At 33.9% G+C, this 16,110-nt stretch overlaps 1 protein-coding gene across 2 annotated transcripts in view; it reads left to right on the top strand.

Annotated features, from left to right (window-relative positions):
• Positions 1-16,110, top strand: part of DNAJB4 (DnaJ heat shock protein family (Hsp40) member B4) — a 65,885-nt gene that overhangs the window by 43,892 nt on the left and 5,883 nt on the right. The window contains exon 1 of one of the 2 annotated variants that reach the window (XM_049879587.1): positions 11,651-12,169. The exons of the other annotated variant lie outside the window; for it this stretch is intronic. Coding sequence (XP_049735544.1) covers positions 11,959-12,169 — 211 coding nt within the window. The 5' untranslated portion in view covers positions 11,651-11,958. Of the gene's footprint in view, positions 1-11,650; positions 12,170-16,110 lie in introns of those variants that run through there. 2 annotated transcript variants of the gene reach the window in all.

Genomic DNA, 16,110 nt, shown 5'->3' on the forward strand with positions numbered 1-16,110 from the left:
TCAGTGCTTGAAGGTGTTTTAGGAAAGTATAAGATATTGTTGTTGGTAGGTGCCATCAAGTCAGTTCCTACTCATAGTGATCCCATGCACAACGGAACAAAACTTTGCCTGGTCCTGTGCCATCCTCACAATTGTTGCTATGTTTGAATCCATTGTTGTAGCCACTGTGTCAATCCATCTTTTTGAGGGTCTTCTTCTTTTCTTTGACTACTACCAAGCATGATGTCCTTCTCCAGGGACTGGTAACTCCTGACAGCATGCCCAAAGTATGTGACACAAAGTCTCGCCATCCTTGCTTCTAAGGAGCTTTCTGGCAGTACTTCCTTGAGGATGGATTTGTTCATTCTTCTTGCAGTCCGTGGCATATTCAATATTCTTTGCCGACATCATAATTCAAAAGCATAAATTCTTCTTTGGTCTTCCTTATTCACTGTCCAGCTTTCACATCCATGTGAGGCGATTGAAAATACCATGGCTTGAGTCAGGTGCATCTTAGTCCTCAAGGCGACATCTTTGCTTTCTAACACTTTATAAAGAGACTTTTTGCAGCAGATTTTCTCAATGCAATCTGTCCTTTGATTTCTTGACTTCTTCTTCAATGCGTGTTGATTGTGGATCCAAATAACATGAAATCCTTGACAACTTATCATGATGTTGGTTATTTGTCTGGTTGTGAGGATTTTTGTTTCCTTTATGTTAAGGTGTAATCCACTCCGAAGGCTGCAGTCTTTGATCTTTATCAGTAAGTGCTTCAAGTTCTCTTCACTTTCAGCAAGCAAAGTTGTGTCATCTGCATATCACAGTTTGTGAATGAGTCTTTCTCCAATTCTAATGCCTCGTTCTTCTTCATATAGTCCAGCTTCTCATTTGTTCAGCATACTGATTGAATAAACTTGGTGAAATGATACAACCCTGATGCACACTTTCCTGATTTTAAACCATGTAGTATGCTCTTGTTTTGTTCCAATGACTGCCTCTTGGTCTATATACAGGTTCCACAGGAGCACAATTAAGTGCTCTGGAATTCTTATTCTTCACAATGTTATCCATAATTTGGTATGATCCATAATGTTGAATGACTTTGCATAGTCAATAAAACACAAGTAAACATCTTGCTGGTATTCTCTTCTTACAGCCAAGATCCGTCTGACATCAGCAATGATACACCTCATTCCATACCCTCTTCTGAATCTGGCTTGAATTTCCAACAGTTCCCTGTCGGCTGTCCCCTGCAACTGTTTTTGGATTATCTTCAGCTAATTTTACTTGCGTGTGATATTAATGAGTAAATAAAAAAGAATAGTGTCCAATAATTTCTGTGTTCTGTTGGATTACCTTTCTTTGGAATGGGCATGAATATGGATCTCTTCCAGTTGGTGGGCCAGGTAGCTGTCTTCCAAATTTCTTGGCATAAGATGAGTGAGTGCCTCCAGCGCTGCATCTGTTTGTTGAAATATTTCAGTTAGTATTCCGTCAATTCTTGGACTTTTGTTTTTTGCCATGCCTTCAGTGCAGCTTGGGACTTCTTCCTTCAGTGTCATCAGTTCTTGATTATATGCTACCTCCTGAAATGGTTGAATGTCAACCAATTCTTTTTGTTACAGTGACTCTGTGTATTCCTTCCATCTTCTTTTGATGCTTTTTGGAGCCCTAGTGGCACAGTGGCTAAAGTGCTCAGCTGGTAATGGAAAGGTCATTGATTTGAACCTACCAGGCACTCTGACAGAGAATGATGTGGCAATCTGCTTCTGTGAGTATTTATAGCTTTGGAACTCTATGGGGCAGTTCTATTCTGTCCTATGAGTTGGAATTGACTTGACAGCAGTGTTTTGTTTTTTTTTTTTTTGTTTGGGTCATTCAATTTTTTGTCCATAGAATCCTTTAATACTGTAACTTGAGACTTGAATTTTTTTTTCAGTTCTTTCAGCTTGAGAAACACTGAACATATTCTTCCCTTTTGATTTTTTAACTCCAGGTTTTTGCATATTTCATTGTTATGCTTCACCCTGTCTTCTCCAGTCAGCCTTTGAAATCTTGTGTTCCTCTCTTTTACTTCATCATTTCTTCCTTTCACTTTACCTACTCTGTGTTAAGAGCAAGTTTCAGTCTGTTCTGACATCATTTTGGTCTTTTTTTTCTTTTCTGTCTTTTTAATGACCTTTTGCTTTTATCATGTATGATGTCCTTGATGTCATCCCACAACTGGTCTTTCTTCCATCATTAGTGTTCAATGCATCAAATCTATTCTTGATATGGTCTCTAAATTCAGGTGAGTTAAACTTAAGGTTGTACTTTGGGTCTGTGGATTGTTTTCATATCCTTCAGCTTCAACTTGATCTTGAATAAGATGTAGAGGATAAGATATATTCCATTATTAGATGACCAATAGTTTTATTATGTGTAATTATTGACATATTATATAAAAAGCAGGCCAAATATTAGAATAGAAACAGCATAGGCTCGTTAATTTTATATTAGTATTGAAACAATGTCTATTTAAGTATTGTTAAGAATATTGAAGCTAATTATTAAATTGCAAGCTATAGAAAAGCTCTTTGAAATCTTATCACTAGTTCAAATATCAGATATGTATGTACATATATAAATCACATGAGAAAACATATGGAAATGTTTTATAAACTGTAAAGTACTATATAAATATTATAGGCAAGACACAGAACAGTTATTTTTTTAACACTGTCTAAGAAAAGACTACCCAGTAATCCAGTGCCATCGAGTCGATTCCAACTCATAGCGACCGTTTAGGACAGAGTAGAACTGCCCCGTAGAGTTTCCAAGGAGCGCCTGGTGGATTCGAATTGCCGACCCTTTGGTTAGCAGCCATAGCACTTAACCACTATGCCATCAGGGTTTCCTAAGACTAGTCTAAGAAAATACTAAAATTAAGAATTGAATGTCTGAAAAGGGAAGTTGGCAAGGGGCGTGATCTTGTAGTATGTCTGAATTCGTTGGGGGTGAATCTAATAGTTACTTTAATGCTTCATGTGAAGTAAGACTTCTTAAGCAAAGGGAGACTCTTTGTCAACTTCCAAGTGGTAGCAAAATAATTTGTATAGCTTAGAATAAGGAAAATAAGTTATATGTATATGTCATTATATAAATCTTAGTTCTTTCATGTGTATTATCTTGTGACTCCCACATTAAACTTTGTGAGTTAGGAATTCAGAGAAATTAAATTATTTGCCTAAGTTATTTACCTATTAAGTGGTAGAGCTAAGATTAGAAACCAAGTACATATTCAAATTCTTAAGTCAGTCTTTACTTAATCTTTAATTTAGCCTTTAGACTTTTATAGCCTTTGTATGCTAGACCTATAACAGGAATTGAAAATTCAGTGATAAATAATCGTTTTCCCTAGGCAAATTTCAAATAATTCAATACGACTGAGGTATATGAGGCAGAGACAAAGATATACATTTTAACAATATAAACACTGGATTTGAAATATAATGAATGCTGCCTATGTGAAGTTTTAATGATATTAAGTTTTTACAGAGAATCAGGATGAAAAAGTAGCAAATATTAACCTGCTTAATTATTTGGAAAGAGTGATTTTTTCTTAGTTGGACAGCTTTTGCGTGTTTATGCTTGTAAATATGAATTATTATAATCTGGTACATGTCTTAGTTACCTAGTGCTGCTATAACAAAAATACAACAAGTAGATGGCTTTAACACATAGAAATTTATTGTCTCACAGTTTAGGAGGCTAGAAGTCCAAATACAGGGTGCCAGCTGTAGGGGAAGACTTCCTCTTTCTGTTTGCTTTGGGGGAAGGTTCTTGCCTCCTTTCAACATCTGCGGGCCTGGCGTTCCTTGGAGATCTATGTGCACCTTGGCATTAATCTTCCCCTTGGTCTAGGAGGTTCTTAGCACAGGAACCCCAGGTGCAAAGGTGGTAGTCAGGTGTCTCTGCTTGCTTCTCTCTCCTTTTATCTCTTGTAAGATAAAAGGTATGACTCAAGGAAGGGTGGTGCATCCCACTCTACTCCTCATTAGCATAACCTAATAATGCCTGATTAACATAACAGAGAACTCACTCTCCAATGGGACCATAACCACAGGCATAGAGGCTAGGATTTATAACACATAATTAACATCAGATCACAACATGGAGGTCAACCATACAATGCTGGGAACTGTGGCCTACCCATGTTGACACGAATTTTGGGGGGTCACAATTCAACCCATGACAGTATAGTAATTGTTTCTAGAAAAAAATTGTTCATGGCATAGTTCACAGATGCTAACTCATGAAGGTTAATGTCAAAGATAATACACATAAAAAAACTAAAATTTATAGAATGACATATACATACAATTTTATTATTTTAAGCTACACAAACTATTTTACTGCTACTTGGAGCTTGACAAAGAGTCTCCCTTTACTCAGGAAGTTTTACTTTGCATGAAGCATTAAAGAAACTACCAGATTCACCCCAAAGATTTCCGGTATACTCTAAGATCATGTCCCTTGCAAAGTTTTCTTTTCAGAGTATAGTTTATGAGATCATCATAATCATATCTGACACTTATAAAGCCCTTACTTGTGCCAATCCCTTTTAATGCATAACATACTTATTTAATTCTTACAACAATCCTATGAAGTAGGTATCAATATTAATCACATTTAACAGATTAAACTGAAGCACAGAGTGGTTAAGTCTAAGGCCATGCAGCGAATAAGTGGTAGCACCAGAATTCTAACCCAGACAGTCCGGTTTCAAAATCTTGCTTTTAACAACTACACTATCAATATTCCCTGATGCCACCTGAGAAAATTTCATAGCCACATTACATACTTGTCTTAATTATCTGGTGCTGCTATAATAGAGATACCACAGGTGGGCGGTTTTAACAAAGAGAAATTTACTCTCTCACGGTTTAGGAGGCTAGAAATTCAAATTCAGGGCACCAGCTCTAGGGAAAGGCTTTCTCTCTCTGCTAACTCTGTGGGAAGGTCCTTGTCATCAACCTTCCTCTGGTCTAGCAGTTTCTCGGCACAGGGATCCTGGGACGTGCTCTGCACCCAGCTCTTTCTTGGTGGTAGGAGGTCTTTCTCCTCTCTGCTGTTTCTTTCTTTTATATCTTAAAAGAGATTGACTCAAGATAAAACCTAATCCAATAGATTGAGTCCTGCCTCATTAATATAACTACCTCTAATACTGCCTCATTAGCATCCTAGAGGTTAGAATTTACAACACACAGGGAAATTACACCAGATCACGAAATGGAGGGCAACCACGCAATACTGGGAATCATGGCCTAGCCAAGTTGATGCACATTTTTTGGGGGGGACACAATTCAATCCACGACAATACTTATGTTTGAGATTTCATATTTAACTAAAATACTATAAACAAAGTATAAAAGAGCTTCAGTTTATTTGCTTATTAATTCTTCAATAAGAAGTATGGAGCAACATGGTGAAAGTAATTAATGTCACTGAATTGTACATGCAAAGTGCTGAAATGGCGAATTTTTGCTATATATATACTCACCACAATTAAAAAATTGATTAAAGAAAAAAAAAGAAGTATAGGGGAATGGAACTCATAGTTTTCTAATATCAACCACTACATGAGAAATTTCAGGACTAAGCGTGACCTATTTAAGAGTTAAATATTGGCAGAAAACATTTTCAACAGGTGCATGGGTAAAATGTTAGAAATCATTTGTCCTCAATTAAAAAAAAAATCATTTTATTTTACCTCTGTTGCTGTTGTTGAGAATATACACAGCAGAATATGCACCAATTCAACAATTTCTCCATGTACAATTCAGTGACATTGATTACATTTTTCAAGTTGTACAACCATTTTCACCCTCCTTTTCTAAACTGTGCCTCCCCCATTAGCATAAACTCACTACCCCATAAGTTTCATAGCTAATCTTTTGAGTTGCCATTGTTAATTTGATTCTATATAGATAGTCCTTAAAAGAGCCTGATGCCCAAGGCAGAACTCTTTACTAATTAAGCTAAACTATTATTTGGTTTAAAGAAGACTTCAGGGAATATTTTTGGTTTAAGGTTTAAAGATTATCTCAGGGTAATAATTTCTCAGGGTTTAAGGTTTAAAGGGTTCATCCAGCCTCAATGGATTCAGGAGTTTGGATTCCAAGAGAATTTGAAATTCTGTTCTGCATTTTAACCTATTGATCAGAATTCTTTCATAGAATCTTTGATCAAAACTTTCAGTAATGGCAACTGGACACCATCCAATTCTTCTGCTCTCATGCTACATCATAGATGGAGCTTGAAGACACTATACTGAGTGAAATAAGTCAATCATGAAAGAACAAATATTGTATAATCTCGCTTATATAAAAAGGCAAGAACAGACAAATGTCCTCAATTATTGAAAAATTTAATAGTAATTTCTTCTAAGGCTCTAGAAGGAATGCTATTTTCCTCTGTACTAAATTATTATAAACTGAGAAATGATCTGTAAATTGGATAAAACATTTTATTTTACTGTCTATGAATAAAGCAGAAGATAAAAATGGCGTCAGTTGCCTGACTAGATATATTTTTAGATTTTTGTGTTTGCCATCTTGTTATCTAAATGTATTTTCATACTTATAACTATGATAGTAAAAACAAAAAGGACTCATGCTTCCATGGAAATAATTTCTCTATTTATTATTAAAGTATGATATCCCAAGTAAAGAAACTTGATTAAAGTTGTTGAAATCAAACGTAAATATTAGGATTTTTACTTAATTCTGGCCTATGTCTCCCTAAAATACAGTGGCACATTTCCCCAAAATAATTATGAACCACAAAAGCTTTATTGCTATTAACTTTGATAAACAAAATAATAAATACATTTAAGTTTGTTAATGTGGTTGAAAAAATTAAAATCATGTCTTTAAAATACATTGTAACTTGCCTTCTTTTAGAGATGAACACACCTGCCCCAAAATGAGAACATGATGGTGTGAATTGTAAATATTTAAAAGTTACTTTTTAATAAAGGAAATAAAATTGTGTTTTCATGGAATAATCTGATCAGTATTTGAGTAGTAAAGTGAAAATTTAAAAATGCAAACAGTAATTTCATATTTTTGTTAAAAATACTATAGCAGCCTTAAAGAAATTTAAGGGAAAAAAATCATTACTAACCCAAGCTGATTTTTGTTCTCATCTGATGTTCTTTCACACATACATATACCTGTAACATCAAATAAGCAGGTATTTATGAGATTTCTAAATAGTGTTTCGAATAGACTATCATGTAGTTTTTTTGTTTGTTTTTACTTTTAAAAAAACACTTGTAATACATGAGCTTTGTTTACTGCTCTTCTCTGCTCCATTTTCCCTGGAGGCTGCCACTGTCGTATCCTTTACATACTTTTCCATTTTTTTCATGGTAGTTATTTTAGAGGGATGACTATTTTTCTCCTCTGCACCACCCTCCTCAAAAAAACAAAAACCCTACATTCATCTCATACAACTTGGATGAGCAAATTCTAATTTAAAGCGATACCTAATAGATTTTTAACCAATAAGAAGTAAGACAACTCAGTCTGAAAAAGGAGATGTAATAGTAAAATGTCTCTGAAGTACTATGTAATTTTAGTAATTATCATAGTTGATCCATTACCCTGTTGCTTCTAATTGCATGAGTATATTTGTATATACCCCAACTTAAGACGTATTTGAGTTACTATAAACTGCGCTTAAAACCATCTGTTTTTTTGTACATCTTATCATTAGCAATGGAGTCCTGATGGCACAATGGTTAAGAGCTCGGCTGCTAACCAAAAGGTCAGCAGTTTGAATCCACCAGCTGCTCCTTGGAAACCCTCTGGGGCAGTTCTCTGTCCTATCGGGTTCCTACGAGTAGGAATTGACTCTACGGTAACAGGTTTGGCTTGAGGTTTTTTGGGTTTATCATCAGTAGTATGTAGTAAATACAATGTTAAAACATATCTGTTAGTTTATATATAATGTTTCCAACCCCAAAGATAAAGATCAGATTTATAAAAACACTGATAACAAAAAGCAAAAATAATGAAAACCAAAAAATAAAATACAATAGAAGAAGTATTTTACTTATGTCAGAACTAACTTATAATGAAGTTGTCCGAATAGAACCCTGTCTTGGGTTAGGGACTACCTGTATAATAATTTTTTCTTTAAATTATTTTCTAAGGATAAATTTTCAGAGGGGTATTTTCAGGACTTTTAAAATTATTTTTAGTGTCTTAATAACTATTGCCAAATGTTTTAAAGAATTATTTACAAAGCCTTACAAAACTACAAATGTGCAAGTAGCTGCTCTTTTTACCAAAACCTAGCCAGATGAAATTTTTTAAATGATTTTTTAATTATGTTTTTGTTGTTTGGAATATATACAACAAAATATGCACCAATTCAACATTTTCTGCATGTACAGTTCAGTGACACTGATTACATTCTTTGAGTTGTACAACCATTCTTACCCTCTTCTTCTGAGTTGCTTCTCCCGCATGAACATAAACTCACTGCCCCCTAAGGTTCCTATCTAGTCTTTTTAATTGCTGTTGCCAATTTGATCCCATATAGATAGGTCTTAAAAGAGCATAATTGTCAAGGCAGGCACTCTTTACTAGTTAAGCTAAAACTAGTACAGTTTTAAAAAAATAACACACACCGTCTACATTTGTTTGCCCACTGTGCCCTCCTCTGTGAGGTATTTCATAAGTGAGCTGTGCTAATTTTTTTTTACAGCAACATGTAAAAAATATTGGCATAGTGGTGCTTACAAAAATAACTCTTGAGGGGAGGGTACAGTGGGCAAACAAACGTAGGAGGTGCATGTTACTTGTGTAAAATACGGTATTGTTTGGTTTTACGAAGACTTCGGGGGATATTTTTGGTTTAAGGTTTAAAGATTATCTCAGGGCAATAGTTTGGAGGGTTCATCTATCCTTCATGGTACCAGAGAATCTGGATTCCATAAGAATTTGATAATCTGTAATTTTATTATTTAATAGCCTTGAATCAAAATTATATTTTTCCTTATTAACTTAAAATTTCCAAGTTGAGATGAATTCTTGCATTTCAACTTTACCACTGTAATTCTGTTTTGTCTGTGATATTTGGAGAAATATGAAAATCCCTATCACCCTTCTTTATGTTCGGAGAGCCATATTTCTTTCCATCAGTTAATACATGATACATTTCTCACAAATGTGAAAGGCTAAGTCTTTGGGTTCTACCTTTTATTGATTTTTATTTGTGCGTGTGTGTGTGTGTGTTTTAACAATTTAATATCTCAAGTCCTGACAGTACTTCTAACTCTCTGAAAATATATTGCTGAATCAAATAAGATTCTTTACCCACCAGAACAATTTGAGGTTTTTCATAGTAATATCAGAGTTCCTTTGATAATGACTATTTAAAGGAATTCCCTTGGAAATTCATTGTAGACTACGTGATTTTATTATACTTTTACTCTACTATAGATGATGATCCTTGCAGTGGACCCCAACCTGGCAATATGCTTTTTTGAAAATAGGACTCTTCACATGACATTGGATGTTAGTGTTTTTGTCTAAAGTTTTTTTGGATTTGAAAGTTTTTGTTGTTTTTTTTGACATTGAATGTTCCTTGGTAGGACTAAAAAAATTGCTGAATAGATGACCAATTTCTGTAACCTGTAAGTAGGCTAGATAGATTTTATGAATTTTTAATACCAAGATGTTTTTAAAGTATGGAGTTTTTAGAAATAAGAAATCTTAGATGTCAGACTGAGTCCAGCACAACTAGATGGTGCCTGGCGCCCACCAGTGACTGCTCTGACGGGGATTACAATAGAGAGCCCCAGACGGAGCTGGAGAAAAATGTAAAACAAAAATTCTAACTCACAAAAAAAGACCAGACTTACTGATCTGACAGAGACTGGAGAAACCCCAAAAGTATGGCCCCTGGAGACCCTTTTGACTCAGTATTGAAGTCACTCCTGAGACAGGCCCATAAAACAAAACAAGTCTAAAGGGGCACACAAAGCCAGGGGAAAGGACTAGAAGGCAGGAGGGGACAGGAAAGTTGGTAACAGAGAACCCAAGGTCGAGAGGGGGAAAGTGTTGACATGTGGTAGGGCTGGGGAACAATGTCACAAAACAATATGTATATTAATTGTTTAATGAGAAACTAATTTGCTCTGTAAACCTTCATCTAAAGTACAATAAAAAATCATAGATATCAAAATGCACAAGGATAAACATTCAGAAAGAACTGCTGGATTTTTAATGTAAAGCTGTTTCGTAATGAATATCTAAAGGAAATCCATTGTAGAGTAGGTGATTTCTATTACACTTTTACTCTGTATGATGATCCTTGCACTGGAATTGCTTTTAAGTTTTATGATACCTATCCTTTTTACGACATAAAATTGTTATATTGACTTCTGGCATGTTATAAAAGAAAACATGTTATAAAAAAAAAAAATGTTATAGACCCCAGGAATTTTGAAATGACACAAGTTATTTAAAAATGTTAATATAAACAAACCAAATTTTAGTATTGAAAAACTTGAAATTTGTAAAAGAAAATAAATTCATAAAAGAAATATACTAACATTTAGGAAAGATTACCTAAAATGGTATGATAGATTTTTCTTTTACCTTCTGTGTTTTCCAAAATCTTCTGCAATGAGTATATATTTATATTTATAATTAGGAAAACTGTGTTTTAAAAGAAAAAATATTTCTCATAATACTCCCCCTTAGAGGAACCCTGGTGGCGCAATGGTTAAGCACTCAGCTGATATCCAAAAGGTTGGCCATTCAAACCCACCAGCTGCTCCATGGGAGAAAGATGTAGCAGTCTGCTTCCATTAAAGATTTACAGCCTTGAAAACCCTGTGAGGCAGTTCTCTGTGCTGTAGGTCACTATGAGCCAGGATCAACTTGACAGCAATGGGTTTGGGTTTAAATAGTATATTTAGATTTTAAGTTAATCCAGTTAAGGTCTTAAAAGAAACACAAATGGGTACTGTCTGTAACCTGATACTGTTCTCCTAGCATTCCTGCTGCTCAAAATTTCCTTAAACAGTGATGTAGGGGTGGGACATCTCACTCTGTTTTAGTTGAAGTAACTAAATTTGCATATTAAGTTTTCACAAATAAACATTGGTTTGTTAGACCTATTAACTTTTGTGTACTACAAAAAGCTAACTAAAATCTTGTTTAAGTCCTTTACTTGTTTTAAAATATTGGTTTTAAATTTTATGATACATATCCTTTTTACAACAAAAAATTGTTATATTGACTTCTGGCATTTCTGACTTATAGACCCCAGGAATTTGGAAAAAGACACAAATTATTTAAAAATGTTAATGTAAACAAACCAAATTTTAGTGTTGAAAAACTTGAAATTCATAAAATAATTTCAAAGATGCCTTTTTTCATAATAATTTATTTTAACATAAGATGCTTAATAGCTATACATTTTTGTTGCTTTTTCACCTACAATGGAGTAAATAAATATGTAATTTAGGCATTGTATGCTGACACAGTGGTTCCTTTATCCACTTGACCTCTTAGAAAGGAAATAAAAATGATACAGCCAGAAGGAAAATGAATAGTTAATTGTGAAGGAGGAGAAAACGTAGCTCAGTACTTTGACTAGAGGCAGCTGGGGAAGTGACGTCCTGTAGCATTTGCTGTTCTAGAAAGTACAGAGACACGTAGTGAAAATGGGAGGATCTAGAAGGAGGCTGTCTCCTGTGTAGTGTATATTTATCTGTAAGTGAGCTGTTGGGGAAGGAATTAAATACAGAAACGCTGTCTGCTTGCTTCCTTAAGATAGCTGGCAGAATTGCCGATTTGCTTTAACTTTTAAAATACCCAGCTTGGTTTATTTTTCTTAGAATCATTATATTGCTAAGACTGGGGACGCTGTTTTCTTTTACAAAGGGAAATCTAAGTTCATTTCAAGGCATTCGAAATGGGGAAAGACTATTATTCCATTTTGGGAATTGAAAAAGGAGCTTCAGATGAAGATATTAAGAAGGCTTACCGAAAACAAGCCCTCAGATTTCATCCAGACAAGAACAAATCTCCTCAGGCAGAGGAAAAATTTAAAGAGGTCGCAGAAGCTTATGAAGTATTGAGTGATCCTAAAAAGAGAGAAATATATGATCAGTTTGGGGAAGAAGGTAAGTATTCTGTTTATTCTGTCTCTTCGCCTCTGTATCTTTCCGTCTTTTTTATTCCCTCTCTCAGCCTTTCTAGTTATCATTAAATTGGATTCTTGGACATATCAAAATTAGAAAGACAAATAATGGATAAAAACAAGATTTCATTCTAGATCATATGAATGGGTATTGCATAGGTATGAATGAAATGTACTTGTCTGCCTTTTTTTATTTTAGCATTTTGTATTATACATATTCTACCCTTAGAGTTATGATGTTAACATTGTATATTTTAAAGAGACCTTAAATTCCCATACCCATTAAGAATTATGTCAGAAGTCTTATGCAACCTGTTTTGTTTTCTAATGGATTTCCTCCCAGAACCAATAAAGAGCCTTTAATCATTTAAAACCTTAAGATTGGCAGTTTAAATCCTGGGCAGTTTATATTTTATTCACAAAAACAAAAAAAAGTTTTTTTGCCTTTCTTATCAAAGCTAGTTCAGACTGAACAAGATAGAACCATTTCCCTTAGAAGCAGAAGGCCCAGGCATTTAGCCTCTAGTTGTTTTTGGCATTTTGCCTAGAGAGGAAAGAATTTTCCTGATGTCATAAAATACCAGAACAAGTTTTTAGCTTAATTGTAAACAGTAATTGTGTGCCAAGAAAATGTTTTCAAAAATACAATTTTTAACCTAAAATGGCCACCTAGAGTTAGAACAATTTTTAATTTACTTTTAGGTAACATTTCTTTTGAGATTTTACCATCTAGGTAGAGAGTAAAGCGTGACATCTTCCCTTTCCTCTCCCTGCTGTACTTTTATTTCTTGCATTGTGAGATCAGAAACTAGTTGAACACTGCAAATGAGGGTAATTTAAAATTTATCCTTTTATCATTCCGGATTTTTAATCAAATTTGTCCATCTCCATATAAATTCAGAAAGCACTCTGGTTAATGTAGCTGTAAGACTATATAAGAATATTTATATTCTTAGAATATATAAGGATATTTCTTTGCTAAAGTAAATATTTTAAAATTGCTAATTAAAAAATTTAATTTCTATTCTAGGATTATCAACTGTTTGAATGAAGAATGTTATTTCATTATTAACTGTTCCCCTAAAATGTTTTCTTTTAAATCGTTACGACTATAAAAATTTTTTATATCCCTTTGCTTCTTTTATTGCATTTAATGTTACATTTTCTTAATTAGAAATATATCCTTAAAAATGCAGTCAAGCAGTGACTATGCTCATTTGAATTAAAAATATTAAATTTAAACAAGCAGCGTGATTGTGTACAGAGGATTTTGTTGTAGTTAGCTGTAATTTTCAAAACTTGGCCTTGCTGATATTTATGCTGCTGATTTTGGCGTGTTAAGGCCCTTCAGTGTCAGGTTCTTACAAAGTAAATATTGAAAAAAGCAAATAGTGGGCAGTTCAACTCTGCTTGTATATACCATGTTCCCCATGGCCAAACCATGGAAAATACCATTATTTGGTTCACCTGAAGTGCTAAGCAGACTTCTAGATACTACCAACAATATACTACTCTTTCTGAAAATAATATTTTGCCTTTTATAGAGAAATCCACATAGAGTAACACTATAACTTTCCATAGAATAGCAGATAGCCAGCCACTGCTTTGAATCTAAGGTATTTGGCCACATTGCATTGCTAGCTCAAGTTTGACTATGACTCAGCCATAGTATTCAGTGTTTATTTAGTATATTTATCTTCATAATTTTCAAGTCACCAGATAGTACATTTTTCTTGGTTTAACATTACCTCCTAATAGTGCTTTTCTTTTTTTTATATGTAATTTGTCTTATTTTTCTTGTTGTTAATAATATATATACACAGCAGAACATACACCAATTCAGCAATTTCTACATGTATAATTCAGTGACATTGATTACATTCGAGTTGTGCAACCATTCTCACCTTCTTTTTCTGAGGTGTTCCTTACCCCCATTAATGTAAACTCACTGCCCCCTAAGTTTCCTGTCTAATCTTTTGAGTTGCTATTGTCAATTTGATCCCACATAGATCTTAAAAGAGCACAATGTTCAATTTACTAGTTAAGCTGAATTCTTGTTTGGTTTTAAGGAGACTTCAGGGGATATTTTTGGTTTAAGGTTTAAAGATTATCTCAAATAATGCTTTTCTTGAGTGCTATTTCTCCAGTATAATGTTTACTGATCATCATTAGTGAGCAAATTTTTTAAAAACTAAACTGGGATCAATCTTTTTCCTTTTTTGACTCAGGAACTGCTATAAGCAATAAGAGGAAAGAGTGAGAGAATAGGCTTTTTAAAGCATAGAAGTATATTCAGAAATGTCATTCTCTAGTGATAGGCCACTTGAAAATATGGTTGAATGAAAGTTATTTTTCTCCAGAGAAAAGTGTTATATTTATTTGCTCTTTACTCGGAACATCTCATTAATTCTTTAAAAAATTCCTCTTTGAGGACATTGTGAAAGCATGGGAAGACATTTTTTCTCTTTGCCTTTCCTTGATCTGCTGTACCTGCAGGCCTTGTTCTGTAGCCACTGTTCTATGTGCTTCCCTAATAGTAATAAAACACTGGATTTTAGGACTGTGAAGCCACTACTAATTTACCTGATATACTTTTTTTCTTTTTTTCAATTATTATACTCTATTTTAAGACTTGAAGCCTGGGACAGTGGGCAGTGAGAATAGGGAATCAGGAATTTAGAAGAGTATAAATCAGACATGCTAAATTTAGATATTTAGGAACTAAGAGAACCAGTAAACCAAAAAAAAAAAAAAAACCCAGTGCCGTCGAGTCGATTCCAATTCATAGAGAACCAGTAGTCTAGTTTATTTATGTTCTGAACATCTCTCATATCCACAATTTAAAGTTTTGGGTTAATAAGTTGAATAAATATAGAGATGTTTTAAGCTTACCATATGGCCCAGAAATTCCAATCCTAGGAATCTGCACAAGAGAAATGAAAACATATGTCCACACAAAGACATGTATGTGAATGTTCATAGCAGCGTTATTTATTATGGCCCCAAACTGGAAACAACCCAAAAGTCCTGTCAATGGGTGAATAGATAAATAAAATGTGGTGTATCTATACATTGGAAGACTATTCAGCAATTAAACAGGCTGATTTAATAAGACTTGATACAACATGGATGGAACTAAAAAATTATGCTAAGTGACAGAAGCTAGATGTAAAAGACTATGTATTGTATGACTCCATTTATATGAAATGTTTAGAAAACACAAATTTATAGAGACAGAAAGAAGGTTAGTGATTGCCTAGAGTTGGTGGTGGGAGGGGAGATTAACTACAAATAGCCACCAGGGAACAATTTGCATTAATGGAAATGTTCTAAAACTAGATTGTGGTGATAGTTGCACAACTCTAGGTTTACTAAAATCATTGACTTGCATGTTTACAATGGGTGATTTTGTTTATGATCTGTAATAAACAAAACTATTTTAAAAATAGCTATTTAAAAACTGCGGAGGCATTTTATCCACGATTGAGTCATTGAAAACATAGAACTACAGAAATTTAAAATCAAACTTTGAATCAGTACCTCCCCAAAAGTCTTAGATTTAATTCTGAATGGTTCCGTGGATGTTAATTGAAGTTTGCGTTAAAAGATTTTCAATAACATTCCCTTATAGTTGGGTATTTATTCTAGTTCTGTAACATTTCTCTTTCTTTATGCCTTTCTTTTTTTGTTGTTCACTCACTGACTTATTTTAAATACTGAAAGGTAGTGTTTATATGATCAAACGTTTATTTAGTATATTAATCTTTATACTAGCTTGCTTCTGTTCTTTCACTTTTTAATCAACCGACTCCCATTATTTATTATGCATTTCTAAAATATGTAAGTAAACTTGATATTTTTTAATCAAAACCTGTTTAAAGAGTTTCATTTTAGTAACTCTATAAGCCTTGCTATCAATTTGGG

The sequence above is a fragment of the Elephas maximus genome, chromosome 3 (assembly GCF_024166365.1).
Source record: "Elephas maximus indicus isolate mEleMax1 chromosome 3, mEleMax1 primary haplotype, whole genome shotgun sequence".
Classification (NCBI taxonomy): domain Eukaryota; kingdom Metazoa; phylum Chordata; class Mammalia; order Proboscidea; family Elephantidae; genus Elephas; species Elephas maximus.